This window comes from Cervus elaphus, chromosome 8 (genome assembly GCF_910594005.1).
Source record: "Cervus elaphus chromosome 8, mCerEla1.1, whole genome shotgun sequence".
Taxonomy (NCBI): Eukaryota; Metazoa; Chordata; class Mammalia; order Artiodactyla; family Cervidae; genus Cervus; species Cervus elaphus.
The window spans coordinates 18005332-18033289 of record NC_057822.1 but is presented as its reverse complement, the minus strand read 5'-3'; the positions used below and the strand labels follow the sequence as shown (position 1 = coordinate 18033289).

The 27958-nt window shown below is 43.2% G+C and overlaps 1 protein-coding gene across 1 annotated transcript in view; it reads right to left on the bottom strand.

Annotated features, from left to right (window-relative positions):
• The window catches only part of DNER (delta/notch like EGF repeat containing), a 378088-nt gene that overhangs the window by 45048 nt on the left and 305082 nt on the right, over positions 1-27958 (bottom strand). The window contains exon 9 of the mRNA XM_043909786.1: positions 4865-4987. Coding sequence (XP_043765721.1) covers positions 4865-4987 — 123 coding nt within the window. The remainder of the gene's footprint in view (positions 1-4864; positions 4988-27958) is intronic.

Sequence of the window (27958 nt, the reverse complement as noted above, 5' to 3'; positions counted from 1 at the left end):
CCAAACCTAAAGGTCTCTATAAATAACCTCAAAATGAAATAATCACTTTACCTGCCAATTGAGATGAGATCTCTAACACACCTGTGTGCCTTCCAATCACTCCCAAACACCCACCAACTCACATGGTAACACACTCTAGGGTGACCTTCCTCAGTGAGTCAGATCCTTGTATAATTCCCTCCCCTTGAATGAGAACTTCTAACCAATGGCATTCAGCAATGGTTAAGAAAGTTTGAAGATGCAAAATCTAATCAGTTGACTTTGAGTTAACCTTGGGTGGGCCTTCCCTAACCAGGTGAGAGCTTTAAGAGGGTTCAGGCCTCTCTTGAAGTAAGAGCCTTGAAACAGCAGAGGTTCTCCCTCATCACTTTCAAGAAGCTGTCAACAATTCTCCAGCTACAAGGATGTGAATTCTACCAAGAACTTGAGGGGACTTTGAATCTGATCCTTCCTATTTAAACCTCAGATGAGCATTTATCCCAGCTAACACCTTGATTCCAGCTTTGGATACCAGACCTTGAACAGGGAATCCATTAATCCATGCCAGAATGTAGGAAATTGTTAGCTAATAAAAGGGTGTTGTGTTAAGCCACTACCTTATAATAATTCACTATGCAGGAATAATAATAATTAATACAGTATGCATGTTTATTCTTTCAAGAGACTTTTCTTCACCACTAAATTAGTATTTACAATCACATGAATGGCATCTATTTATGTTTATAACAAGCAAAGAAGTCTGCTCAACCTCCTTCCTCGTACAGTCTATTGTCCCTTATCTGGTTATCTTTGTTCTGATATAGTTCCAATTTGATGAGTATACCTTGTAAAATAATTTTTTTTAGAGAGGGTACGTGGGGTTCCTTAAGTGTAGAAAATGTCTGTCTTTATCCTTCAAATATAAATGAACCTTTAACTACCAGACTTTTTCTCTGAAAAATATAAAACACTCTTCACTGTTGTTTAGTCTTGTTTTATTTTTTTTTAATATTGATTTATTTTGTTGCATCAGGTCCTGTTGCAGAACACAGGATCTTCATCACAGCACACAGACGTCTCCAGGTGCGGGCATGGACTCCAGAGCACAAGGACTCAGCAGCTGCAGAATGAGGGCTTGGTTACCCTGAGGCGTGTGGGATCTTAGGTCCCCGACCAGGGAGCGAACCCATGTCTCCTGCACTGGAAGGCAGATTCTTAACCACCGACCACCAGCTTCATTCTAGAGAAGAGCAGTTCCATGCTGATTCGTCTTTCTTTTGTGTAACTTGTACTCCCTATGAAGAATCTTGCAAAAAATATTCTCTGTAGTCTTAGATTTGGAAATTCTACCAGGAAACCACAAATTATATGTCATCTCCTTCATTAATCCTCTGGTACTCTGTAAGCTGATTCGATGCGAAAATTCCAGTTTTATCTATCTCCTAGACTTCTCCTTCTAGTAGCTGTTTGTTTCTGGTTTTATTTCCGTGTGTTCTTTCTTCTTCCCCAGCATCCATCATTCAGATGAAACATTACCTCTTGGATCTTTTCTCTGTATTTCATGTCTTTTCACTCACAGTTTCCATTTCCTCATATTTTTCTTCTATCATGACATAGTTCCTCCTTTTGCTTTCCCAGACCTAACTTTAATTTTGAGGAGCATACCTTACTATTTTCACTTCCCTTTTTGAGTGTTTAGAGTTGTGGGTTTTGCCGCAATTTTGTTTTTACTTCCTAGATATTTTTTCCCTCGTTGAGTTGCTGGTACAGGCTCCCTGGACTGGCCAGGCTTGAGGTTGGCAATGAAACAGATGATACTAGAGATTCTCCTCCAGTGCTAGACAGGCCAGTCAAGCCAGCCCTGTCTATGAGGGGTAGAGGCCTCCCAGTTTGTGCTTTTCAAGGTTCTCCAGGTGTGAGCAGGGGCCCATTCTCTTTATCTCTCTTTCTTACACACTCACACATACACATAAGGACCAGCTCAGTCTAACTGCAGTCTTCTTTTTTTTTTAATTAGTCATTATTTTATTTTTATTTATTTATTTTTGGCTGCAGCAGGTCTACATTGCTACCTGTGGGCTTTCTGTGGTTGCGGTGTGAGGGCCTCTCGTTGTAGTGGCTTCTCTTGTTGTGGCCCTCAGGCTCTAGATGGCGTGGTCTTCAGTAGTTGCGGCATATGGGCTTAGTTGCTCCACGGCATATGGAACCTTCCTGGACCAGGATGGAAGCTGAGTCCCCTGCATTGGCAGGTGGATTCTTAACCACAGGACCACCAAGGAAGTCCAGCAGTCCTCTTAAAGAACAGCCAGGATCCATGAGATAGGAGCCCTTTGCCTCACAGGGTCATGTGCAGCACACTACAGTGCGTACTTCCTCTCTACAAGCTGAGGGGTCTTTATGGCTCAGCTGGTCTCTGAGTCCTCCGTTCTCACCAGAACCATATTTCCTAATCCTGTGGTACATAAAGGCTCCTGGCACTGCACCCTTTTCTTGAAAACCCACATCCTCAAATGCAATTGAGATCCCCTCCAGGATCTTGAGTCATCTCATGTCAACCCTACCCTCTTGAGTCATTCACGGCAGGGCATCTGTAACTGATGGAGGAAGGGCACAGAAAAATAGAAGGGGTGGAATGAGGAACATATACAGAAGGATTAGCCTTGAGTGGAACGGGGAGCACTTGATAGTTAATAGGCAGGACAATCAAATTTGAGCAGTTGTGATTGCAGATGAGTTTGTAGGGTGGGGCTTCTCAAAGGGCAGCAAGAATCAGCATATCGGCATCATCTGAGAACTTATCAGAAATTCAAATTATTGGGCCCTACCCTAGATATACTGAATCAGGAACTCAAGGGCTGGGACCCAGCAGACTACGTTCTAAGAAGCCCACCAGCTCAACACATGCTCTAACACATGCTCAAGTTTGAGAACCACTGCTTAGGACATGGAAAACTAGGCAAATCTCAAACTGTCTCTCAATGATAACCTTTCTTTCATTCCATAAAGATGAATGAGTGATTTAATATAAGGCTTGAGGGAAGCAGCAAAATTTGGGAACACCCATTGAGAAAAATGGATGAAAAAGGTTAAAAAGCTAGGCTCACAGTCCATGAATTTGTGGAGTCACTAGCAGGTCACCATATACAATTTCACTTTTTATTTCTTGGTCATGATATCATGAGTACTGATTCCAAGCCAGGAACACAAGAAGCAAATTCAGAGTACACCCCATTAATAATTTTGTCATTTATAAAGATGAAACTTACTGCATAAAATTCTATCATAAACTAAAGAATTCCAGGATTTAAATTTTTGAAGCACATCTACCTCTACTAATGTTGTCATTGAAGAATCTCAAAATCTCTCAGGAAGCATCAACAAGTCAGTTGAAGAGGTTTATCCAGGGTCATCCGAATGCCAATGGCACAGTGAGGATAAGCTACCTAGGTCTCCCGAATTCATTGCTCTTCTATTCTTTCCAGACTTGAGAGGATGCCCTATTTCTGGATACTTGGATCCACCTAGAACTGAAATCCATGTGAAAGCCAGAACACTTGTCCTCACGGAAGTTGGCAGAGTTCAGCTCTAAGTGGGTATCATACTCCGTGAGGAATATCAGATCTGCCGAACATACAGCAAAGACTGGGTCCGGCTTCAGCCCTTCCACCCAGGGGCTAGATCAGGTTCATTCATGTGCCCGACAAACCCTCAAGGCTCACCAGAAAGACCTCTAAATAAAGGTAGGTCCATCCAAAGAGAAGCAACATCTGCTACAAAGCCAGGTCAGTAGCGGATTGATGCTATCAAGCAGGCAGTGGTGTGGGCCAGAGGTTAAGTGAAATGGATATAAATAGAGCCCTCAAAGGCATTAAAAAAGTTTACACCAGCGCTGAAGTCATGACTTACAGAAACCCATGCAGAGGAGCTGAGGGCCAGGCCCCTGACACAGTGCTGGCTGAGGGTGTTGGGGCTCTAATGAAGCCACGCCAGTGAGCCCACTGGGGAGGCAGGTGGAGGGGCTTCTGAAGGCTGACACTACGTCCTCTTGAGTTACTCTCAGGTCTTTTTTTATGAATTTACCCATGTAAGGGCTTAGAACAGGGTGTGTGTGTATGTGTGTTAGCTGTTGAGTCGTGTCCAACTCTTTGCAACCCCATGAACCACTGCAGCTCACCAGGCTCCTCTGTCCACGGAATTCTCTAAGCAAGAACACTGGAGTGGGTTGCCATGTCCTTTTCCAGGGGATCTTCCCGATCCAGGGGTCGAACCTGTGTCTCTTGAGTTTCCTGCACTAACAGGAAGAGTCCTCGCCACTAACACCACCTGAGATTGTTATAAACGCTTCATCGACGTTGGCCGTTTTCCCAGAGTGACTCTGACACAAGTCCACTCAAATGAACACTTGCCTCCCCTTTACCGACTCATTTAACGAGAATGAACTTTTTCTGCCAACGCACGAGACTCCACCCGCCTCCTCCCCCTGAAAAGCACAGCAGCGTCTCCTCGCCCAGAGAGCGCTTCAGGGCAGACGCTCTCCTCCTCCCCCGGGGCCACAGCCGCATCCTCTGACCTGAGCCTGGGAGTCCACGTCCCATTCCGTTTTATCCTCAGCTTTTTACATATGAGATGAGAAGAGAAGGATGAGAAGAAGGAAAGGACAGGAGAGAGATGCTTCAGTTTATCAAGAGGAAACCAGAGACGTGCACACTGCTCTCCCTGGCCCCCATACATCATTCCACTGCCAGCATTTGATTCTTATTCTAAACAGTTTCACGCTCCAGTCAGGGGTCTACGCACGTGCGTGGAGAGATCCGTGACGTCACGGAGAGCCACGCCGGCACACGTCCACCCGGTGATGCTCACACGTCCACCCCGTGATGCTCACCTTTGTACTCTGCCAGGCACACGCACTCGTAGCCGTTGACGAGGTCCCTGCAGGTGGCAGCGTTCAGGCACGGGCCGGAGAGACACTCGTCATATTCCTCCTCACAGTAGAGGCCATGGTAGCCTGCGGGACAGAAGGAAAGGTCTGAGGTCAAACCAGAACCATCTAAACGCACACCGGACCAGCCTGCCAGGAAGGCAGTGGGTGTTCAAGGGAAAGTGAGGTGCACATAGATGGGACTGGAGGAGCTGGGTCTCTCGGGATACACTGAAATGTAAATTTCCAGGAAGGTTATGAAGAATCTGTCCTTACCACCTTTTGTCATGAGCCCAACCATTGTCATGATCCACTAGATGACCCCATTATGATGTCACGTCCACTGGTACTGGTGACCGGGGGACATAGGTTGTGGAGTGCATCTGCTGTGATCACACAGGAAGTAGCACTAGCTACAGGACCTAAGAGCCAACAGCTCCTTTCAAGGATGTGGACTCCGTATTTCCTCCAATCAATTAGAAAAAGAGACCTAGCTAGAGAGCGTTTTATTCCAGAAGAAAAGGATCCATGATTTCCTTTGTTTTTCAAGTCAGGAATGAAGCTCAGCTAACAAGGGCTTAACTGAACTTCCTGATGAAATGTGGGGTGGTTTTTTGTTTATTTAAAATGACAAATATCTAAATTATAATATGGTACGCTGTGCTTAAAGTTTTTAACTGTTAAAAATAGAATAACAGCAACAAAGAAAAAGAAAGCAACGATTTCTCAAGAAAGATGGCTCTTAGTCTCTCTCTCTCTTTTTTTTTTTTTTTTGCAAAACAGGTGTTTATTCTAAAGGACAAGAAGACAACATTCTTTGAGATTCACTCACGAATGTTAGGCTGTTTTTAACTTTTAAAAACATGTGTTCCTGCCAATGTGCAGTGAAACCAGGCCATTTTTTGTCTGGCCCTGTCCAAACAAAGAGAAACATGTGAGCACTTTCAGAAATCACTCTGCCTGTGTTGGTTCTGAATTCAGATAAGCAGAAAAAATAAACGCTTGCTCAAGTGGGTTCTGGAACCGCCAGCTTGTTTTCAGCAGCCCAGAGCCAGCCCCGGAGCTCAGAATGTCCCGTTAGCACAGTCTAACGTGTTGAATTGTTCTGTTTTTGGTGCCTATCACTAAAGTAGGTTAAGCTCATATTTGCATTATTTATGGAGCACTTTTCAAGTAAGTTGCCATTTCAGTACTTTTTGAATTGTTTTCCATCTTTCGGCAGTGATAGTGACCCCTTTAAGGGGACCTTGACCTCCCTGAGACAAATACCCTATGGATTTCCATTCTTCTATCTCTCCAGGTTTCTGGTAGCTTTACAGAAATATTTCCTATCACCCTTTATCAGATTATTTTAATCATCTAAATCAGAGTTTCTCAACCAACAGTGATTTTGCCCCTCAGAAGATATCTGGCAATGTTTAGAGAGATTCTGACTTGTCACAGGGAGGGTGGAGGGAGGGGATTGCTTCTGGCTTCTGGTCTAAGGCTCCTGCAAACCATCCTATGATGCACAGAACAGCCCCCAACAAAAACCCACCCAGCTAAACAGTGAAAGAGACAGATACGGAAACCCAGCTCTAGATTAAAGATCAGCAAATAGTGGTCCAGAGGTCAGATTCATCCCTCTTTTTATAAATGAAGTTTTATTGAGACACAGTCATACTCATCCACATATATGTTGTCTATGGCTGATTTCATACAATGATAGATTGAGTAGCTGCAACAGAGACATGCTTGGAAAGTCCAAAATCTTTACTCTCTGATCGCTTATAGCACAAGTCAGGAATTTAGATTTCTGATCTAGAGTCAACAGAAAATCTTTCTTTTTACAAGAGTTTTGGATATTAACAATTTATTAAAGATAGAGTGTGCAAACAGTTTCTTCCACTCTGAAGGCTGCCTTTGACTATATTGATTGCTTCCTTTGCTGGATAGAAATGTTCAGTTTGATATAATCCTACTTTATGTTTACTTTTGGTGTCATATCCAAAAATCAATGCTGAGATCAATTTTATGAAGATTTTCCCCTAAGTTTTCTTTCAAGAGTTTTACAGTTTCAGGTTCTTAGATTTAAGTCTTTAATTCAGTTGGTGTTGTTTTTTGGTGAACTGTGTAAGATAAATGGCCAACAGGTATACAAAGAGGTATTCAACATCACTAATTATCAGGGAAGTGAAAATCAAAACCACAAAGAAGTATCACCTCATCCCAGTTAAGCTGGCCCTAAGAAAACAAAGCAAAAACAGAAAATAACAAGTGTTGTCAAGGTTGTGGAAAAATGGGAACTCTCATACACTGTTAGTGGGAATGTAAAAGGCTGCAGTTGCTATATAAAACACAAAAAATACAGAGATTCCTCAAAAATGAAAAATAGAATTACCCTACATCTATAACTTCACTTCTAGTTATTTATTCAAAAGAATTGAAAATAAGATCTTGTAGATATATTTGCATTCCCATGTTCATTGTGGCATGCTTCACAATAGGCAAGAGGTAGAAACATCTAAATGTCCATCAACAGATGAATGGATACAGAAAATGTGATACAATATATACATACAATGAAACACTATTCAGTCTTGAAAAAGAAGGAAATCCTGTCATGTGTTATAACATGGATGAACCTTGAGGCCATGTGCTAAGCAGAATAAACCAGTCACAGAAGGAAAAACCTGTCATGATTCCACTGAAATGTGGAAACTAAAGTAGTCAGACTCACAGGGGCAGAAGAGAATGACAGTTGCTGGGGTGGAGGAGAGGGGAAATAGGGAGTTGCAGCTGAATGGATATAGAGTTTCAGTTATGCAAAATGAAAATGTTCCAGAACTCGGCTATACAACAATGAGTACGTAGTTAACAATACTGCACTGGGCACTTAAAGTTCTGTTAATAGGACAGATTTCATATTATCTGATTTTTTATCACAATTTTTAGAACGTACACATCTAAAGAGTTAAGTCTCTTTTGCCTTCTTAGTGTGGAGCAACAACCACCAGTAGCATCTTTTTGCTCGTATTTGCCGTTCCAGCAGATCTTTCAAAAATCAACTTGCAAGATAACACATAACCCTACAAGCATCTTTGACCTCTGAATTGTGGTATTATTTATACAGATGAAAATCAAAAGCAAATTTCTTGAAATCCTCCAGAATTGTTTTTGTTTTTTGAAAACAGTATCATCATCTTTTTCCACTAGCAACATGAAGAGCAAATGAGGAAGTTATTTTACAGAGATAATTAAGCTGGTGATGTTTTTCTTCCTTGGGGGGGAGAAAAAAGATTTCACATTCTAAAACTGTTTCTTTAGAGACGGTAACATTTAAATGTCTTTACGGAAATGTCAAGACACCCTTTGCACTGCCAAAGTACCTAAATCGGACTGTTTGAAGAAAAAGGCATCTCTTCCAAGACAGAAGGATTCTATGAAAATGAGACTGCCACCCCCTGCTGGTAATTAATTCGGGCAAACAAATTAGCTCAGGGCAGTACGCCCAAGGTCTAGAAAAATTAGGTTAGAGCAGAATTTAAAGTAAAGTAAAATCGAGATCAGAAGGGTGGGATAAGAGTAGCCTCTTCCGGGGCACTGTTTTTCATTACCAGTGATCTGATCTTTGCAGGACTTGATCCAGAATATTCAGCTCCAATAACTCCCTGAGACTTGAGAAAACAGACTAAGCAACTGGATGTGGGGAGAGACAAAGAGAGGTTAAGACAGCTGCCATGTCTAGGATGTGTGAGTGGATGATGTTGCTGTGAACGCAACAGTTATGACAAAAGGAATAAGAAGTTTTAGAGGAAGTTGACCAGTTGGATTTTGGACACATTTAACTCAGGGCTCACTTAACCAGGTCCACGTGGCAGTTGGGAAAATCAGCCAAAAAAGCATAGGAATAGCACTTTGGGTTCGAGATGCCTGGAAGATGTGTTCAACTTTTCATCGAATAACATGAAGAGGAAAAAAGAAGAAATCAAGGGTGTATCTACATGGATGGGCAGAGGTGGAGAGCAAGAAGCTAGAGAGAGATAAGCAGAGATGGGGGAAGGAGGGGGGAAAACCCCAAGGGGTGTGGGCCTGGAAGCCAAGAGAGAATCGGGAGCCAGGGAGGGCTGGTTAACAATGTCAAAGACCCCAAGAGCAAGAATAACAACTGGCTAGAAGATCAGGAGGCTGCTGCAGACCCTCAAAACTCTGGCTCGCAACAGGGGCCATATTGCCTTTTAGAGGCTATTTTGGGAATTGGGGGGTGGGAGGGACTGTTTATCACAATGATTGTAGGGTTTTATTAGAATTTGATCGAAAGTGAACATGAAAGTGTTAGTCACTCAGCTGTGACACTGTGGACTGTAGCCTACCAGGTTCCTCTGTCCATGGAGTTCTCCCAGCAAGAATACTGAAGTGGGTTGCCATTCCCTTCTCCAGGGATCGAACCCCGGTCTCCCACATTGCAGGCAGATTTTTTTTTTTTTTTTTTTTTTTACCATCTGAACCACTGATAAGAATTTGACTAAACACCTTGAAGTATCTGGGATTCTCCCGCACAGCCAGTGGTGGTCTGGCATCCTTCACAACTTTAGACCATCCCACTGGACATCCCCATTGGTGAAAACCCTGTTTATAGCTTTCAAGGCCTAGAATCTGACTGCTTTACATGTACAATGGTTTTATAAGAGATACTGAGTTTTCCTGGAATGTATTATACCAGTATATACATGTGTGTGTGTATATATAAATATAGACAGATAGATACAATAGATAAGAGAAGATTGTACTAACAGTTATTCCCCATTTTGGAATATCACTTCATAAGAGCAATAGCTCTTAAAGAATTTATGTCACCAATAAAACACACCTATACCAGCAAACAAAACAGAGTAAACATCACTTCTTCAGATAATTTTTCAAAACACTATCCAAAGTAGCATTCCCCCACCAGTTTCTCATTATAACACTCAACTGATATCCATCAGAAAACGTACAATGATCTGAAATCATATTAACCTTGTTTTTTTATCAATTGATATTTCTCTTCCTCCACTGGAATATAAGTTTGAAGGTAGAGGCTGTGATGGCAGAGTTCACAGCTATGCCTGCAGGATCTGGTACAGAAAGAATGCTTAAAAAACAGCTTTTAAACGGGGAACTAAAATGCCACTGATTAAATCAGCATAAGGGTTGGCATGCACACACTACCTTGTATAAAAGAGACAGCTAGTGGGAACTTGCTATACAGCACAGCACTCTGTGATCACCTAGATGAGTGGGATGGGGGTGGGGGGTGGTGGAAGGGAGGTTCAAGAGGGAGGAGATGGATGCATACATATGGCTGCTAATGGTTTCTCCAGGAGTCATGTATGGATGTGAGAGTTGGCCCATAAAGAAGGCTGAGTGCTGAAGAATTGATGCTTTCAAACTGTGGAGAAGACTCTCAAGAGTCCTTTGGACTGCAAGGAGATCAAACCAGCCAATCCTAAAGGAAATCAGTCCTGAATAGTCATCAGAAGGACTGATGCTGAAGCTCCAATACTTTAGCCACCTGATGTGAAGAGCCAACTTACTGGAAAAGACCCTGATGCTGGGAAAGATAGAAGGCAGGAGGAGAAGGGGATGACAGAGGATGAGATGGTTAGGTAGCATCACCGACTCAACAACGAACATGAGTTTGAGCAAACTCCAGGAGATACTGAAAGACAAAGGAGCCTGGTGTACTACGGTCCATGGGAATGCAGAGCCAGAGGAGACTTAGCGACTGAATAACAATAGCTGATTCACTTCATTGTACAGAATAACAATAGCTGATTCTCTTCATTGTACAGGGGGAACCAACACAATATTGTAAAGCAATTATACCCCAATTTAAAAAAATCAACACACATTTAAGATGCACCTGTGATATGCCAGAAACTTCCAGATGCGGTGATCACACAACCAAATAGCAAGGTCTCCACCCACAAGGGGTTTTTGTCCAGTAGCACGTGAGTGGCCTCTGCTTCCTTACTGACACTTTACCTGTGTTAACTTGTTTAACCCTCATGACATCCCAAATGATGAGTGTGACCAGTCCCAGCTGAAAGATGAGGGATGAAGAGTCGGAGAGGTAGAGAAACTCGCTCTAAGGCCACGCGCTCAATGCTAGGCGTTCTTCCCACTTTCCCAGGTTGTTGCAAAAAATAAATTACAGTGTATAGGGCTGCCATAGCAAAAGAACACAGACTGGGTGACTTAAACAACGGAAACATATTCTCTCGGAGTGCTGGAGGCAGAAAGTCCTAGATCAAGGTGTCAGCAAGTTTGGTGTCTCCTGAGGCTGCTCTCCTTGCTTTGCAGACACTGCTTTCTCACTGTGTCCTCGAGTGACCTTTCCTCCGTGGCCACACCTCTCCAAGTTTCGTCCTCATCTTATATGGTCAGATGACACCAGTCATAGTGGATTGGAGCCCCGTTCTGATAACCTCACAGAACCTTAATTACCTCTTTAAAGGCCCTATCTCTGAACACAGTTATACTGGGGGACTAGGGTTTCCACTTACGAAAGAGGGAGGGGACACTTCAGTCTATGACACCCAGAATCAGGATTTCTCAACTGTGACACTACCCACATTTTGGACCAGGTCGTTACTGTTGGGAGCTCTGGACGACGCTGAGCAGCCTCCCTGGCCTCGGAATTCCCCCACCAAACTCCCGCAGCATCACCCTTTTCTCCCTCCTTGTGACAAACGAAAGCATCTCCAGATACTGCCAGATGTCTCCCAGAGAACAAAAACCCACTTTGGAGAACCACTGTCCTAGATCTTCTTTATAACATGACTGCAACTTGAGGAGTTTTAAAGATGTGCAGGTTTGAAACTGTTGTTGGGCAGAGTAAGAGTGAATTCATCAAGAAAAAAGATTGGGAGGCAGAACCAAGTGGTCAGCTGGCAATCATGGATCTAAGGTAAAACCAGTCAGTGGGGTGACTCTGTCCAGGAGTGCCACCCTGCAGAAGCAAACAGGCACTCGGTTCCCTGGGCTGGAAACACCCTAGACCCAATGGGATAAAGAGAGGAGAGAGGATGGGGACCCCGCCTGGTGATTCTTAGGCTGCCGAGAACCCTTTCGAATGTTCTACTGCTGGGGTGGGACTCCTCTGTGTCCTCCTGGGAAGACCGAGGTCCGCCAGGATCAACTGACTCAGCGAAGGCACAGTGAACCAGGTTCCACCCCACGGGTCTGAACTGTCCAGACACGACGGCCACCTCCAGGTTTAAGAGGCGCTTGCTTTCCACTCTCCCCACTGCAACGGCCTCTGCCATCTTTTCTTTGTCTTCTCTCTCCTCACCACCCCAAGACAGCATCTTCCCACCAGCAGGGGACAGGCTCCTGGCCCCACCCTGCGATTCCTCTAAAGCTCTTCCCTCCTCGACCCCCCCTCCCCGCCCCCACTGCCCATGACATCCCACTGGGAAAAACCCCAAACTATCTGAGTCCAATTGTAACCAGATGGCTTCACACTTTGTGTAACGAGTTGCAACTACTCCTCCCTTTGTATCACCCCTGGAGAGGTACCTGTGCCTCCTGCTGCCTCAGGAAAAGAAGGCTAATGGACCTGCAAAGCTCTCGAGTGAGGACCTCCCTAGTGGTCCAGTGCAAGGACTTCCCTGGCGGTCCAGTGGTTAAGTCTCCACAAATTTCACTGCTGGGGATGCAGGTCAGATCCCTGGTCAGGAAACTAAGATCCCACATGTCACACAAAAAAAAAAAAAAAGAAGAAGAAAAGAAAAGAAAATTGCTTGAACTGAATAAAAACAAAAATACAACATATCAACTTAAAAAGTTACCTGGGAAAAGGAACAACAACAGGGGCTTTCCAGGTGACGTGAGTGGTAAAGAACCTGTCTGCCAACACGGGAAACTTAAAGAGATGCCAGTCTGATCCCTTCACCCCTCACCACCCGCGGTCCCTGCTGGTTCAGGCCAAGCTCAAGGTCAGAGTGAATCTGAAGTGTTTGGGGGGGGCGGGGGTTGTTTGATTTTTTTGTTTTGCTTTCAGCTCAGACCGAAGTGAGCAGGGAGACAGAGAGAGGCTCCTCTCTTTAGGGGTGTTGTGTTGGATTCAAAGGCTGTCTCCTCCGCATTTCAGATGGAACGGAGAAAATGTGAAAACCCAATGCCCCCTGATTCAAGTCTAGGCCAGTCCCCAGGATATCAAATTTCCAAGCATCTCACCCACAGTAGTTAAAGATGTGGGCAAAGAGACAATAATCCTATTCTTTTAAGATGACTGTCTGTGAGCTTTCAAATTGTGGCTAAACTCATTCATTGTCATAGAGGCAGCCCCTCAGCACTGCGGAGGGTCAGGCAATGCATTCACTTCACTGAGAACTTTGTTTCGAGGGAAACTGTGTGTGTGCCCATGTGTATGTGTGTGTATGATTCTCTTTCTCTTTGCTGGTATAGTCACAGTAGGAATCTTAAAAACAGAAAAACATAGGCAAGAATCTCTGCTTGCACTAATCCTATCAAAAGATGAAATGCTCTGTTCTGAATCTAAACAGACCTGCAGTATTGCTATTTTACAGATCTCCATGGAGTAATTATGCTCCTAGTACACACACACACACACACACACACACACACACACACAAATATCAGTGAACATGCAGGAAGCTGAATAAGTAAATACAGAGTATTAGTTGGCTGTGGAGATCAGTGGTGCTGATGCCGCTTCTTTCTTTTACACCTTAATTTCTTACCCTTTCATTGCTAGGGGCTCCTGGGCCAGACAGAAAATCGATGTAAAAAGATGCAGATCAGTCAATATTTCCATCATGGTTCTTACTGATACAAACATTCAATTGGAAAGGACGATAGAGGCTAAGTTGAAGTGTTAAGATTCACCAGCCTCCCTAGTATTTATGTTATTGAGCCATCTACAAATTTCCACCTCCTTCCCTGTCTTCTGATTCATGGATAATCAAAATCGAGCTGTAAGTCATTTCCTGACTGTTCATGCGGTGAGTCTATATTCTCCATCACTGCAAAGACCTGCTGCCTTCAGTAGGCATGTGGTGAAAGTCGGTGATTCTCTGAGGCTCTTGTCTCCTCCATCAATTCATTCTTAATTCAAGAAATAGTTACTAAGTGCCTACTATGTGCCAGGGCTCTGTGACTTGATGAATACAGACAATCTCTCTCTACCAGGGTCATTTAAAGGAGGAATACATCAAACAGGAATCTGAATACATGTAAACTAATTGAGTGAGTGTAAACAATGAGGGGCTTAGGGTGCCAGGAGGAAGAAGGAACAGCAGAGATGACCTTGGCTGAGCTCCAGGGGGCTGCCCTCTGAGGAGGGGAAAGGGGCTGCCCTTTGAGGAAGGGACAGAGGCTGAGAGGTCAGGAGTGTGTCACATCAGTGAGGTGGGAGAAGCGATGAGAAATTCAAGGAGGCAACCAGTGTGTGTGGAAGTCCCATAGTACCGGGAGCGTGGCTTGGGGCTCCTTCTGAAGATAGGGAAAACCCAGTGACGAGCAAAGGGCAGAGAAGAAACCAGAGGGAGGCAGGTTCCAGATCAGGTAGGACCTCTAATGAAGTGTGTGACTGAGTGAGTGAGTGAGTGAGTGAGTGTGTCTGTGTGTGTTGGGGTGGATGGTGTTAAATGACAAAATCTGATTTGCATTTCAGAACAAATACTCCAGTCACCTTTTGGAAAATGGAGAGACCTGCAAGAACCTAGGATGAGAAACCAGCTAAGAGGTTACTTCTGTAGTCCCCAGAAAAATATGGCTGGAATGAGGGCAGTGGCAGCACCAGCTAGAGAATGAATGTCAAGAGCCATTTAAAAAGTAAAACAGGGACTTTCTAACCCTGGCTGTCCAGTGGTTAAGACTCTGTGCTTCCAATGCAGAGGACACAGGTTCGATCCCAGGTCGAGGAACTAAGATCTCACAAGCGGCACAGCACAGGCAAAAAAAAGAAAGAAAGAAGAAGAAAACATGTAGTTTTTAAAGTAAAACAACAATACTTGGTAATGAATACCATGTGAAGAGTGAGAAAGAGGGAGAGGCTGAGGCTGAGCCTAGGATGCTGGCTTGTTTTAGCCAAAGATGTTACAATACCTTTCAGAAGGAATTGAGAAACTGACAGTTATTGAGTTGCTTTCTATGGACCAACTTCTGTTCTAGGCACGTTCAAATACAACAGAACCCCATTAACAGGAGCAGGGTAGGGATAGGGGATGGGGTGCTTGGTCTCGCTACCCCAGCTACAGCAGGGGCCCCAAAAAAGATTTACATGAATTTCTTGTCTGACCTCTAGTCAATTTCTATTGATGCTGCTGCTGCTGTTAAGTCGCTTCAGTCGTGTCCAACTCTGTGCGATCCCATAGACAGCAGCCCACCAGGGTCTCCCATCCGTGGGATTCTCCAGGCAAGAACACTGGAGTGGGTTGCCATTTCCTTCTCCAATGCATGAAAATGAAAAGTGAAAGTGAAGTTGCTCAGCCGTGTCCGACTCTTAGCGACGCCACAGACTGCAGCCTACCAGGTTCCTCTGTCCATGGGATTTTGATGGTGGAAGGTGAAGAACCCTACTTAGAATAACCTTGATTACCCCGAGTCACCACTTCACATGGGCAGCAAAGACCACTTCCTGGAAAAACACCAGTAGCATCAGCCCTGTACTTTCATGATTGATTAGCCCAGCTCCCACCAAAAGTCAAAGTGAAATTTGCTCCATTGTGTCTGACTCTTGGAGACCCCAAGGACTATACAGTCCATGGAATTCTCCTGGCCAGAAGACTGGAGTAGGTAAGCTGTTCCCTTCTCCAGGGGATCTTCCCAATCCAGCGATCGAACCCAGGTCTCCCACACTGCAGGCAGATTCTTTACCAGCTAGGTCACCAGGGAAGCTGAGTTTTCACCAATCAGGAGCTCAAATGCCTGAATTTTCCAGCATATGAAACCCAGATTGTTTATATTTGGCTTTTAGAAGACCCCTTCTTTTCCCTTGAGCCTCACGCCTGAGATTACCCTCTGTGCTGGATCCAGTGTCCTGCTTGGCAGTCACACTCTGAAACACTGCTCAATCTTTGGTCCCAACTGTGTTTTCCCTTTAACAACTGTCTGTTCTCTTCTCATGTCCTCAGCACATAGGTGGGTGAATATAGGAGATGCTCAGTCACAGTGGGTGAGTTGAATTTGCCAGGAAAGTGGCATCATCGAGCAACATAACCTTTGACAGAGAAATACAAAAAAAGTGGTTCTTTTCTTTACAAATGCCTGATTTGTACAAATGCAATAAAAAATGCCTGGGAAAATGTATTCCAAATTGATAGTGGGTTTTGTTAGGCAGTGAAACCGAGCAGATTATTTTTTATATTTCAGATATGCATGCTCATGTTTTCTAATTTTCCATAATGGAAATTTGTTACTAATACTTGTGTAATGCAAAGGGATAATATGATAGATACTTTATAGGTATTTTCTGGGTAGAATCACAACTCCAAGACAGGTTGCCATTAACCAAGGGAAATGATAACTGTGACTAAACAGCAAGGGTACTTGTCATATTAGGAAAAGACTGACTTTATTAAAGGTACTTTTTAGGTGGAAGGGAAGGAAGTGGGGACAACTGTTATAGTGTATAGAGGGGGAAATTCAGTCTTATTAGAAGAGGAGACTTTTTAAGACATAAGGATCAGCCATCACATACGGATACCAAGGGGGAAAGTGAGGAAGGGATGAATTGGGAGACTGGGATTGACTTATACACACTGCTGTGTATAAAACAGACAACTAATGAGAACCGCTGTATGGCACAGGGACCTCTACTCAGTGCTATGTGGTGACCCAAGTTGAACAGAAATCCAAAAGAGAGGGAATATATGTGTATGTATAACTGACTCACTTGGCTGTAAAGCAGAAACTGACACAATATTGCAAAGCAACTATACTCCAATAAAAAAATTTAAAAAGTAATAGACATAATTGGTAAGTATCTGACGGAAAAGCAAACAACCACTACTCTGAGTGAGTCCTCACAAAGATCAACAGTGGGCATCCTCCTTTGAAAACTATTTAAGGACAAATGAAAACGTATTTTAGGTGATACAGCTGACTTGGGACTTATGAAGGGCCTCAGAAGTCCAGAGAACTCAGCAATGAACACACTTAAACAGAAGCACTGGCAAATCTAAAAGGCATATGAATCTTAAACTTGTCCGTTATCTTGGGAATTATTTTAACCATGCGGATCTAAACATTTCTAGACGCTTCCTCTTGAATCTGCCTTCAGAATTAGGTCACAAACTAGTCACATGAAAAAAAAATCAATCTCTTCCTAACTTTTTAGCCTAGTCTTATGAAAGTATTTTTTTTCATGATGCCTTTGGCCACTAGAGGGTGGATTTTACCTATGATCTATATCTGCTAAAATGGAAAAAAATGTCACCAGGGATTTTAACAAAAAGGGAGCGATGTAAAGATATGTTTTACAAAAGGGAGCTGTATGCATGAAAGGAGGCAAATTTGTAAAGAAGAAATACTGTTTCCTTTAATAACAAATTTTAATATTCATCTATTTCTTTTATAGTTTACAAATGCATCGATACATCCTCTAAACATACAGTGTGTGCGTGCATGCTAAGTCGCTCAGTTGTGTCCAACTCTTTGCATCCCCATGGACTGTAACTCGCCGGGCTCTTCTGTCCATGGGATTCTCCAGGCAAAAATACTGGAGTGGGTTTCCATGCCCTTCTCCAGGGGATCGTCCCAACCCAGGGATAGAACCCAGGTCTCCTGTGTCTCCTGCACTGGCAGGCAGGTTGTTCACCACTAGTGCCACCTGGGAAGCCCAAACATACAGTGGCTACAGTTAATACCATCCATGATAAAGTGGCCTGTTTTTCTTAGTGATTCTCTATAAAAATTATTTTTCAAAAAACGCAAATGCTTGTAACACCGTGACAAAGCTCCAGGGTTCAAGATTAAGTATAATGACAAGAAAGTATCTTCAACTTCATTTTAAAGATTATTGTCATATGTGTGTTTAACTATAAACAGTAAGTAAAATATTTTAATGGAATAATCTCATAACTTCCATTGATCATCTAGGATGTTTACAAACACATGTAAAATAACTTGGTTTGTAGTTGAGGTGAGGAGAAGGAGATTTGGACAAGAAAAGTGAAGCAGCTCAGTCGTGTCTGACTCTTTGCAACCCCGTGGACTGTAGCCCACCAGGCTCCTCCCTCCATGGGATTCTCCAGGCAAGAATAGTGGAGTGGGTTGCCATTTCCTTCTCCAGGGGATCGTCCTGACCCAGGGATCAAACCCAGGTATCCCGCATTGCAGGCAGATGCTTTAACCTCTGAGCCACCAGGGACAAGAAAAGGGAGGCATAAACCCTTCACACTCTAGAGGTTTCCAGTATAAAACAAACACGCCAAGCTGATGTGGGGCCCGGCACAGACAACAGATTGGTGACACAGCAAAGTCAAAGACCAAGGTTCTAACAGGCACTTCGGAGAGAAAATAAAATCTAGATGACTGTTCTCATGCAAGTATGTATGTGAACAAGTATGTATGTGAACCAAGAGGAATTTTAAAAGGCTAAAGTTATGACCAACTTAGACAGCATATTAAAAAGCAGACACATTACTTTGCCAACAAAGGTCCGTCTAGTCAAGGCTATGGCTTTTCCACTAGTCACGTATGGATGTGAGAGTTGGACTATAAAGAAATCTGAGCGCCAACGAATTGATGCTTTTGAACTGTGGTGTTGGAGAAGGCTGTTGAGAGTCCCTTGGACTGCAAGGAGATCCATCCTAAAGGAAATCAGTCCTGAGTATTCTTTGGAAGGACTGATGCTGAAGCTGGAACTCCAATAGCTTAGCCACCTGATGTGAAGAACTGACTCATTGGAAAAGACCCTGTTGCTGGGAAAGATTGAAGGCAGGAGGAGAAAGGACAATAGAGGATGAAATGGTTGGATGGTATCACTGACTCAATGGATATGAGTTTGAGTAAACTCCAGGAGTTGGTGATGGACAGGGAGGCCTGGCATGCTGCAGTCCATGTGGTCACAAAGAGTCCGACATGACTGAGCAACTGAACTGAATGGAAAGTACAGGAAAATTCTTTAAATGTTTCATTCCTTTTCATTTATTTTACAAACTATTGGTTAAAATTGATTTTACCTTGCTACCCACCCAGTTATCACAATATATTCTCTTGAGCCCTCATGGGGACTTGTATCTGTGCTCATCACACTAAACCAGTGGTCCCCACAGCGGTCCCCAGACCAGCAGCATCAGAGCCTGGGAACTTGTTAGAAATGCAAGTTTTTAGGTCCCACCTTAGACTTGCTGAATCAGAAACTCTGCGATAGGGCCCAGAAATCTGACATCTAAATTAGCCTTCTACCTGATTCTGATCACACACTTAAGTTTGAGAATCCCTGAGTTACAGAATAGCAATGTACCCATCTCCTACCAACTTCTGATTCTCAAAAATGTACGGCTAGATACAGCAGAGCAATGCTTTGTAATAGCCTTGGCTTCCCCTCAGCATATCAGTCAACCAATCACAAAACACACAGTCAGAACGTGCACCAGTCACAGGCATAGAAATAAACCGACAGGGAAATGCGGAGTCAGATAACCTGCCAGCCATAGACAAGGGGACTAAACAAAATGACACTCCTTTGGGGATTTGCTTCAGGGAAGAAAGCAGTGCAAAGAAATCCCAACCCAACGGCAGATGCCACATTTGAAAAGGAAGGCCAAAATGAGGGACGGCAGTAAGGGTATTGCAAACATTTAAAATTTCTCATTGTGTGACTAGGATTCACATATACCTATTCAGAAGGAGAAGGAGTCTAAATTTAGATTAGTGAGCACAATTTTTTCTTACATCTGCTGTTGCAGCTTCCCTAGCCCATGGGAACAACATTTCAGCTGAAAAGAACACTATCAGAAAACGGCAGATGAACTCATAGAAACAGAGAGGAGAATGGTGGTTGCCACGGGCTGGGGGTGAGGGAAATTGGAAGATACTGGTCCAAGGGTATAAACGTCCATTTATAAGATGGAAACATTCTGAGCACCTAGTGTACGGCTGAGCGCCAAAGAATTGATGCTTTTGAACTGTGCTGTTGGAGAATACTCTTGAGAGTCCCTTGGACTGCAAGGAGATCAAACCAGTTCATCCTAAAGGAAATCAAGCCTGAATATTCATTGGAGAGACTGATGCTGAGGCTGAAGCTCCAATCCTTTGGCCACCTGGTGCAAAGAGCTGACTCATTGGAAAAGACCCCGATGCTGGGAAAGATTGAAGGCAGGAGAAGGGGACGACAGAGGATGAGATGGTTGGATGGCATCACTGACTCAGTGGACATGAGTTTAAGTAAACTCTGGGAGATAGTGAAGGACAGGGAAGCCTGGTGAGCTGCAGTACACGGGGTCGCAAAGAGTCGGACATGACTGAGCAATTGAACAATGACAACAATGTATAGCATGGCGATTAGAGTTAATAATACTACACTATACACCTCAAAGCTGCTGAGTGTGGACCTTAAACGTTCTTACCACAAATAAAGAAACGTAATCAGGGAGGTGTTAACTGACACTCTGGTGGTTCTGCAATACACACATGCAGCTCATCCGCATGCTGTACACCTTAAACACGTTACATGTCAGGTAAATTTCAATAAAGCTGAAATAATTTTTAATTTAAAATTTTTAAGGAAATGGCCATCTACCATGATCCTCATGAACCAAAAATTGGGGACTGTGATCTGACAAAGTTGTGCCATCACTAACTAGTGAGAAAATGCAGCTTCATGGAAATATAGCTTGGTACCAAGGTGTTTGTGTGATGGAAGACAAAACTTGTGATTGGGACTTTTCAAGAAAATTCCAGTGCTTGGACTCTGCAATGCAGAATGTAGATATTGTCCCCCCTGGGTATACTTACTTTCACTCCCGTATCACTGTGGACATTCAAAGAGACAATGCAAAGATATAATCCTCTAACTTCCCATTACTCACTGTCATTTTCAAGTAAACATGCTGAATACTAAAGATTGTTAAACACTGTGGAGATGCATCATAGTCATTCAAGAGTATTTTTAGAAGTGCACACCTCCCTCCCACTTGGCGGCCATCCCCAAGGGCTGTAAACTTATAAGGGCTGAAGCTGACTCTCAGAGTAAGGACTTCAGCTAAGGAACTTCATGGAGACGATTAATCCCCCAAACTGTATCTCAAAGCAACTGGATTATAAAGAACATTTCAAAATGGAAATAAATTGGAGTCAGAACTCAATGATTTCAGTAAATCCTAATCCTATTCCTATCACCTCTACTGAATGAATGTTAAGGATGCCTAATAATAAGGCATTTGTTCATTTAGGAGGTGATAAAGCAGTGGAACATCAAAAGTGTGGGTTTTATTTGGTGTCTTAAGAGACTAGTAGAATATGTACATTAATAACCTAAAGTGGAAAATGAAACTTTGTTGCAGTAGAGCAGGAATAAGGCTCAATCTACACAGAATTGTGAAGAAAAGAAGTTGTCTCCTAGACATTCCGGATCACTGAGTAGGCAAATTCAGCGGGGCCTTAACTGTACTTTAAGCAATCACTGACTATATACTGGTTTTGTTTCTCAACCTTCCTTCTCTTCAAATCAGCATTTACATACACACACATGTGCACACACACATACATATATATATAAACACGTGCACATATACGTGTGCTAAGTCGTTTCAGTCATGTCTGACTCTTTGGGACCCCATGGACCATAACCCTCCAGGCTCCTCTGTCCATGGGATTCTCTAGGCAAGAATACTACAGTGGGTTGCCATGCCTTGCTCCAGGGGATCTTCCTGACCCAGGGATAGAAACTATTTACATTTTGAAATGTTCTTTCCAGTTGCCTTGAGGTACAGTTCAGGTGATTAATCTTCTCCATGAAGTTCTTTAGCTGAAGTCCTAACCCTAACATCACTGACGTCTCATGCCTTGGCAGGTGGGTTCTTTACCACTCGTGCCACCTAGGAAGCCCCACTTATGTGCACACACACACACACGCACACACAAACACACATATATATGACTCATTCACATTTTTCACCTATGTAGGTTAAGACTGTGGTAGATTGCAACAACAACAACAAAAAAGCCACAAATTCTTTGTAGCTTCTCCCATCACAAAATCAAGTCTATGAGCTTGGTCCTATGATTTGCTTGTGCCAATCAGACATTAGCAAACATAACAGAAAAAGAATCTGACCCTGCAATCCCACTGTTGGGCATATAACCTGAGAAAAACATAGTCCAAAAGGATACATGAAGCCCAATGTTCACTGAAGTACTACTTACAATAGCCAAGACATGGAAGCAACCTAAATGTCCCCATAAAGAGAAATGGATAAAGAAGATACAGTACATATATATAATGGCCTATTATTCAACCATTAAAAAGAGGGAGATAATACCATCTGCAGCAACATAAATGGACCTAGAGAGTGTCATATGGAGTAAAGTCAGTCACACAGAGAAGGAGAAATATCTATGACATCCCTTATAGGCAGAACCTAAAAAGAAATGACACAAATGAACTTATTTACAAAACCAGAAAAAGACTCACAAACTTAGGTAACAAACTTCATTGCTGAGTGGGGGGAGAGTGGGGGGGAGGGAAAATAAGGGAGTTGGGGAGGGACATGTAGAAACTGCTATATTTAAAATGAATAACCAACAAGGACCTATTTATAACACAGGTAACGTTCTGCTCAATGTTATGTGGTAGCCTGGATGGGAGGGGGATTTCAGGGAGAATGAATGCATGTATGCATGTCTGAGTCCCTTTACTTTCCACTTGAACCTATCACAACAGTATTAATCAGCTAAACTGCAATACAAAACAGAAAATTTAAAAAAAGAAAAAGTGTGCAATGGGCTTTGTCCTTGCTTGCTGCTTTTGGGACCCAAATGCCAAACTGCCATGTGAAAAGGTCCAGACTGATCTGCTGGGTGATGAGAAATATGTAGCCTGGCTGCTCCCATCACTCCAGCCAACTGCCAGACACATGAGTGATGTCGTCCAAGACCAGCCAAGTCCAGCTGATCTGCTGGACAACCACAAAAGCAGAACTGAATATATCTGAAACCACATGGGGCAGAGAAGACACATCCTAGTTGCTGTGGTTCAGTCAGCCAGCTGTGCCAAACTCTTTGTGACCCTATGGACTGAAGCATGCCAGGGCCCCATGCCCCTCATCATCTCCTGGAGTTTGCCCAGGTTCATGTTCATTGCATCGGTGACATCCTAGTTAAGCCTGCCAAAATTATCAACCACAGAATGATAAGCAATAAATGTTGCATTCAACTACCAGGTTTTTGGAGTGGTAGACAGTGTATTAAAAAGCAGAGACATTACTTTGCCAACAAAGGTCCGTCTAGTCAAGGCTATGGTTTTTTCCAGTAGTCATGTATGGATGTGAGAGTTGGACTATAAAGAAAGCTGAGCACCAAAGAATTGATGCTTTTGAACTGTGGAGAAGACTCTTGAGAGTCCCTTGGGTTGCAAGGAGATCCAACCAGTCCATCCTAAAGATCAATCCTGAGTGTTCATTAGAAGGATTGATGTTGAAGCTGAAACTCCAATACTCTGGCCACCTGATGTGAAGAGCTGACTCATTTGAAAAGATCCTGATGCTGGGAAAGATTGAAGGCAGGAGGAGAAGGGGACAACTGAGGATGAGATGGATGGATGGCATCACTGATTCAATGGACATGAGTTTGGGTAAACTTCTGGAGTTAGTGATGGACAGGGAGGCCTGGCATGCCGTGGTCCATGAGGTCACAAAGAGTCGGACATGATTGAACGATTGAATTGAACTGAACTTGTTACTCAACAGTACCTAACTTATACTAAGGCTTAATTACTGAGAACAGTGCCTAACTTAAAGAAATAAAACTACAGACATGAACTTTTAGGCATCAGAGAGCTGGTAGGAAAGGTATTTTCAGGGGAACATGGATGAATGGGAGTCATACCATCAGGCTCTACCTATTCCTTAGTTCAGACTTCCTTTCAGTTGGGTTTATCCAACCTGAAAGAAACACTTTTACTAATGAATTAGACCTGGGACATTCACTTTGATCTGTACCATCAAAAAACCACAGGTTAGACTGTTTACAATAGCTAAGACATGGCAGCAACCTAAATGTCCATTGACAGAGGGATGGATAGAAAAGATGTGGTACCTATACATAATGGAATATTACTAAATCAATAAAAAGAATGAAATAATGCCATTTGCAGCAACATGAATGGATGTAGAGAGTGTCATACTGAGTCAAGTAAGTCAGAGAGAGGAGAAATACGACACCCCTTATATGTGGAATCTAAAAAGTAGTAATACAGATAACCTTACAAAACAGAAAGAGACACAGACTTAGAAAATGAATTTATGGTTGCCCATGGAAAAGGATAGGTAAGGAGTATGGGAAGGTCATGTACAGTTCAGTTCAGTTCAGTCTCTCAGTCGTGTCCAACTCTTTGTTACCCCAAGGACTGCAGCACGCCAGGCCTCCCTGTCCATCACCAACTCCTGGAGTTTACTCAAACTCATGTCCATTGAATCCGTGATGCCATCCATCCATCTCATCCCCTGTCATCCCCTTCTCCTCCTACCTTCAATCTTTCCCAGCATCAGGATCTTTTCAAATGAGTCAGCTCTTCACATCAGGTAGTCAAAGTATGGGAGTTTCAGCTTCAACATCAGTCCTTCCAATGAACACCCAGGACAATTCTCCTTTAGGATGGATTGGTTGGATCTCCTTGCAACCCAAGGGACTCTCAAGAGTCTTCTCCAACACCACAGTTCAAAAGCATCATTCTTCGGCGCTCAGCTTTCTTTATAGTCCAACTCTCACATCCATACATGACCACTGGAAAAACCACAGCCTTGACTAGACAGACCTTTGTTGACAAAGTAATGTCTATGCTTTTTAATATGCTATCTAGGTTGGTCATAAGTTTCCTTCCAAGGAGTAAGCGTCTTTTAATTTCATGGCTGCAATCACTATCTGTAGTGATCTCGGAGCCCCCCAAAATAAAGCCAGCCACTATTTCCACTGTTTCCCCATCTATTTTCCATGAAGTGATGGGACCAGATGCCATGATCTTAGTTTTCTGAATGTTGAGCTTTAAGCGAACTTTTTCACTCTCCTCTTTCACTTTCATCAGGAGGCTCTTCAGTTATTCTTCACTTTCTACCATAAGGGTGGTGTCATCTGCATATCTGAGGTTATTGATATTTCTCCTGGCAATCTTGATTCCAACTTGTGCTTCTTCCAGCCCAGTTTTCTCATGATGTACTCTGCATATAAATTAAATAATCAGGATGACAATATACAGCCTTGACATACTCCTTTCCCTATTTGGAACCAGTCTGTTGTTCCATGTCCAGTTCTAACTATTGCTTCCTGACCTGCATACAGGTTTCTTAAGAGGCAGGTCAGGTGGTCTGGCATTCCCATCTCTTTCAGAATTTTCCACAGTTTATTGTGATCCACACAGTCAAAGGCTTTGGCATAGTCAATAAAGCAGAAGTAGATGTTTTTCTGGAACTCTCTTGCTTTTTCCATGATCCAGCGGATGTTGACAATTTGATCTCTGGTTCCTCTGCCTTTTCTAAAACCAGGTTGAACATCTGGAAGTTCATGGTTCACGTATTGCTGAAGCCTGGCTTAGAGAATTTTGAGCATTACTTTACTAGCGTGTGAGATGAGTGCAATTGTGCTATAGTTTGAGCATTCTTTGGCATTGCCTTTCTTTGGGATTGGAATGAAAACTGACCTTTTCCAGTCCTGTGGCCACTGCTGAGTTTTCCAAATTTGCTGGCATATTAAGTGCAGCACTTTCACAGCATCATCTTTCAAGGATTTGAAATAGCTCAACTGGAATTCCATCACCTCCACTAGTAGTGGAGTGATGCTCTACTACTTGTAGTGGATGTTGCTCGTAGTGATGCTTCCTAAGGCCCACTTGACTTCACATTCCAGGATGTCTGGCTCTAGGTGAGTGATCACACCATCGTGATTATCTGGGTCGTATCTTTTTTGTACTGTTCTTCTGTGTATTCTTGCCACTTCTTCTTAATATCTTCTGCTTCTATTAGGTCCATACCATTTCTGTCCTTTATTGAGCCCATCTTTGCATGAAATGTTCCCCTGGTATCTCTAATTTTCTTGAAGAGATCTCTAATCTTTCCCATTCTATTAGTTTCCTCTATTTCTTTGCACTGATCACTGAGGAAGGCTTTCTTATCTCTCCTGGCTATTCTTTGGAAGTCTGCATTCAAATGGGTATATCTTTCCTTTTCTCCTTTGCTTTTCACGTCTCTTCTTTTCACAGCTATTTGTAAGGCCTCCTCAGACAGCCATTTTGCTTTTTTGCATTTCTTCTTCTTGGGGATGGTCTTGATCTCTGTCTCCTGTACAATGTCACGAACCTCCGTCCGTAGTTCATCAGGCACTCTGTCTATCAGATCTAGTCCCTTAAATCTATTTCTCACTTCCACTGTATAAATGTAAGGGATTTGATTTAGGTCATACCTGAATAGTCTAGTGGTTTTCCCAAGTTTCTTCAATTTAAGTCTGAATTTGGCAATAAGGAGTTCATGAGCTGAGCCACAGTCAGCTCCCGGTCTTATTTTTGCTGACTGTATAGAGCTTCTCTTTCTTTGGCTGCAAAGAATATAATCAATCTGATTTCAGTGCTGACCATCTGGTGATGTCCATGTGTAGAGTCTTCTCTTGTGTTGCTGGAAGAGGGTGTTTGCTATGACCAGTACGTTCTCTTGGCAAAACTCTATTAGCCTTTGCCCTGCTTCATTCCATACTCCAAGGCCAAATTTGCCTGTTACTCCAGGTGTTTCTTGACTTCTTACTTTTGCACTGTACACACTGCTATATTCAAAATAGACAACCAACAAGGATGTATTGTACAGGACCTAGAACTCTGCTCAATGTTATGTGCCAGTCTGGATGGGACAGGGGTTTCGAGGAGAAATACATGTGTATGTATGGATGAGTCCCTTCGCTGCTCACCTGAAACTACCACAACATTGTTAATTGGCTATACCCCAATACAAAAGGTTTAAAGTGAAAAAAAAAAACAAGCCTATGTGCTATAGAAAAAAATAAACTGTGACCCTGGTAATCATTAGCATCTCATTAAAATTTCAGTCCAAACAGTTAAGGACCTCTCTAGGCAACCCTCTGAAGCCAAATGGGATTTTAAATGGAGCAGCATGGCATTGCATAAGGAAGCACTTGGGTGACAAGGGAGGGGACACGCTGTTCTGAAAAGTCAGTAAGTGCCTCAGCTGATCATGTGCTGGACTGAAAAGAAGGTCATGTATCCGTCTGCTTCAGGCACGCAAACATGAGAGCTCTGCAGCATCATTAAAACTGAAGCAATTCTGTGAAAAGTACTCAGTACAGGCAGCAGCTTTCATTGTGTGCTTTCAAACTGAAAACCCAAGGCGATGATACAGAAACAATGGAAGAAACGCAGGGCCTTGTCCCCAGGTTTTTATCCAAGTCCAAATCAGCAGAGAATTTAAAAGCACACTGAAGGCTAGAAGGCCAGAAAAAAGTGGAACACGCAGACGAACCTCCATATTGGTGGTCTAATTGGGACTCAGGCCGCAGGCCACCCTCAGTCACTCTACACGTCAGATATCTCCGACAACAACGCACTGTCAGAGGGTTTAAAGCCCTGGGGTTCCGGGGCTCAGCAGATGCTCCATCACTGACAATGACAGCCGATCACTGCCACTGAGGCTAGCTTGTGGGAGGTTCTGGACATCAGTGCTATCTCAGGCAGAGAACTAAAAGAACAGAAGTCAAACACGAAGAGGATCTAAGATGATGACAGGGCCAGGTGACCAGAAACAGCATCAAAAGCATCCATGAATACAATAATCAGCACAGAAGGCTTCCAGAAACTCAAGCGGTAAGGAAGAAAGGTCAAAGAGCTACTAGACACTGGAGACCCCAGAA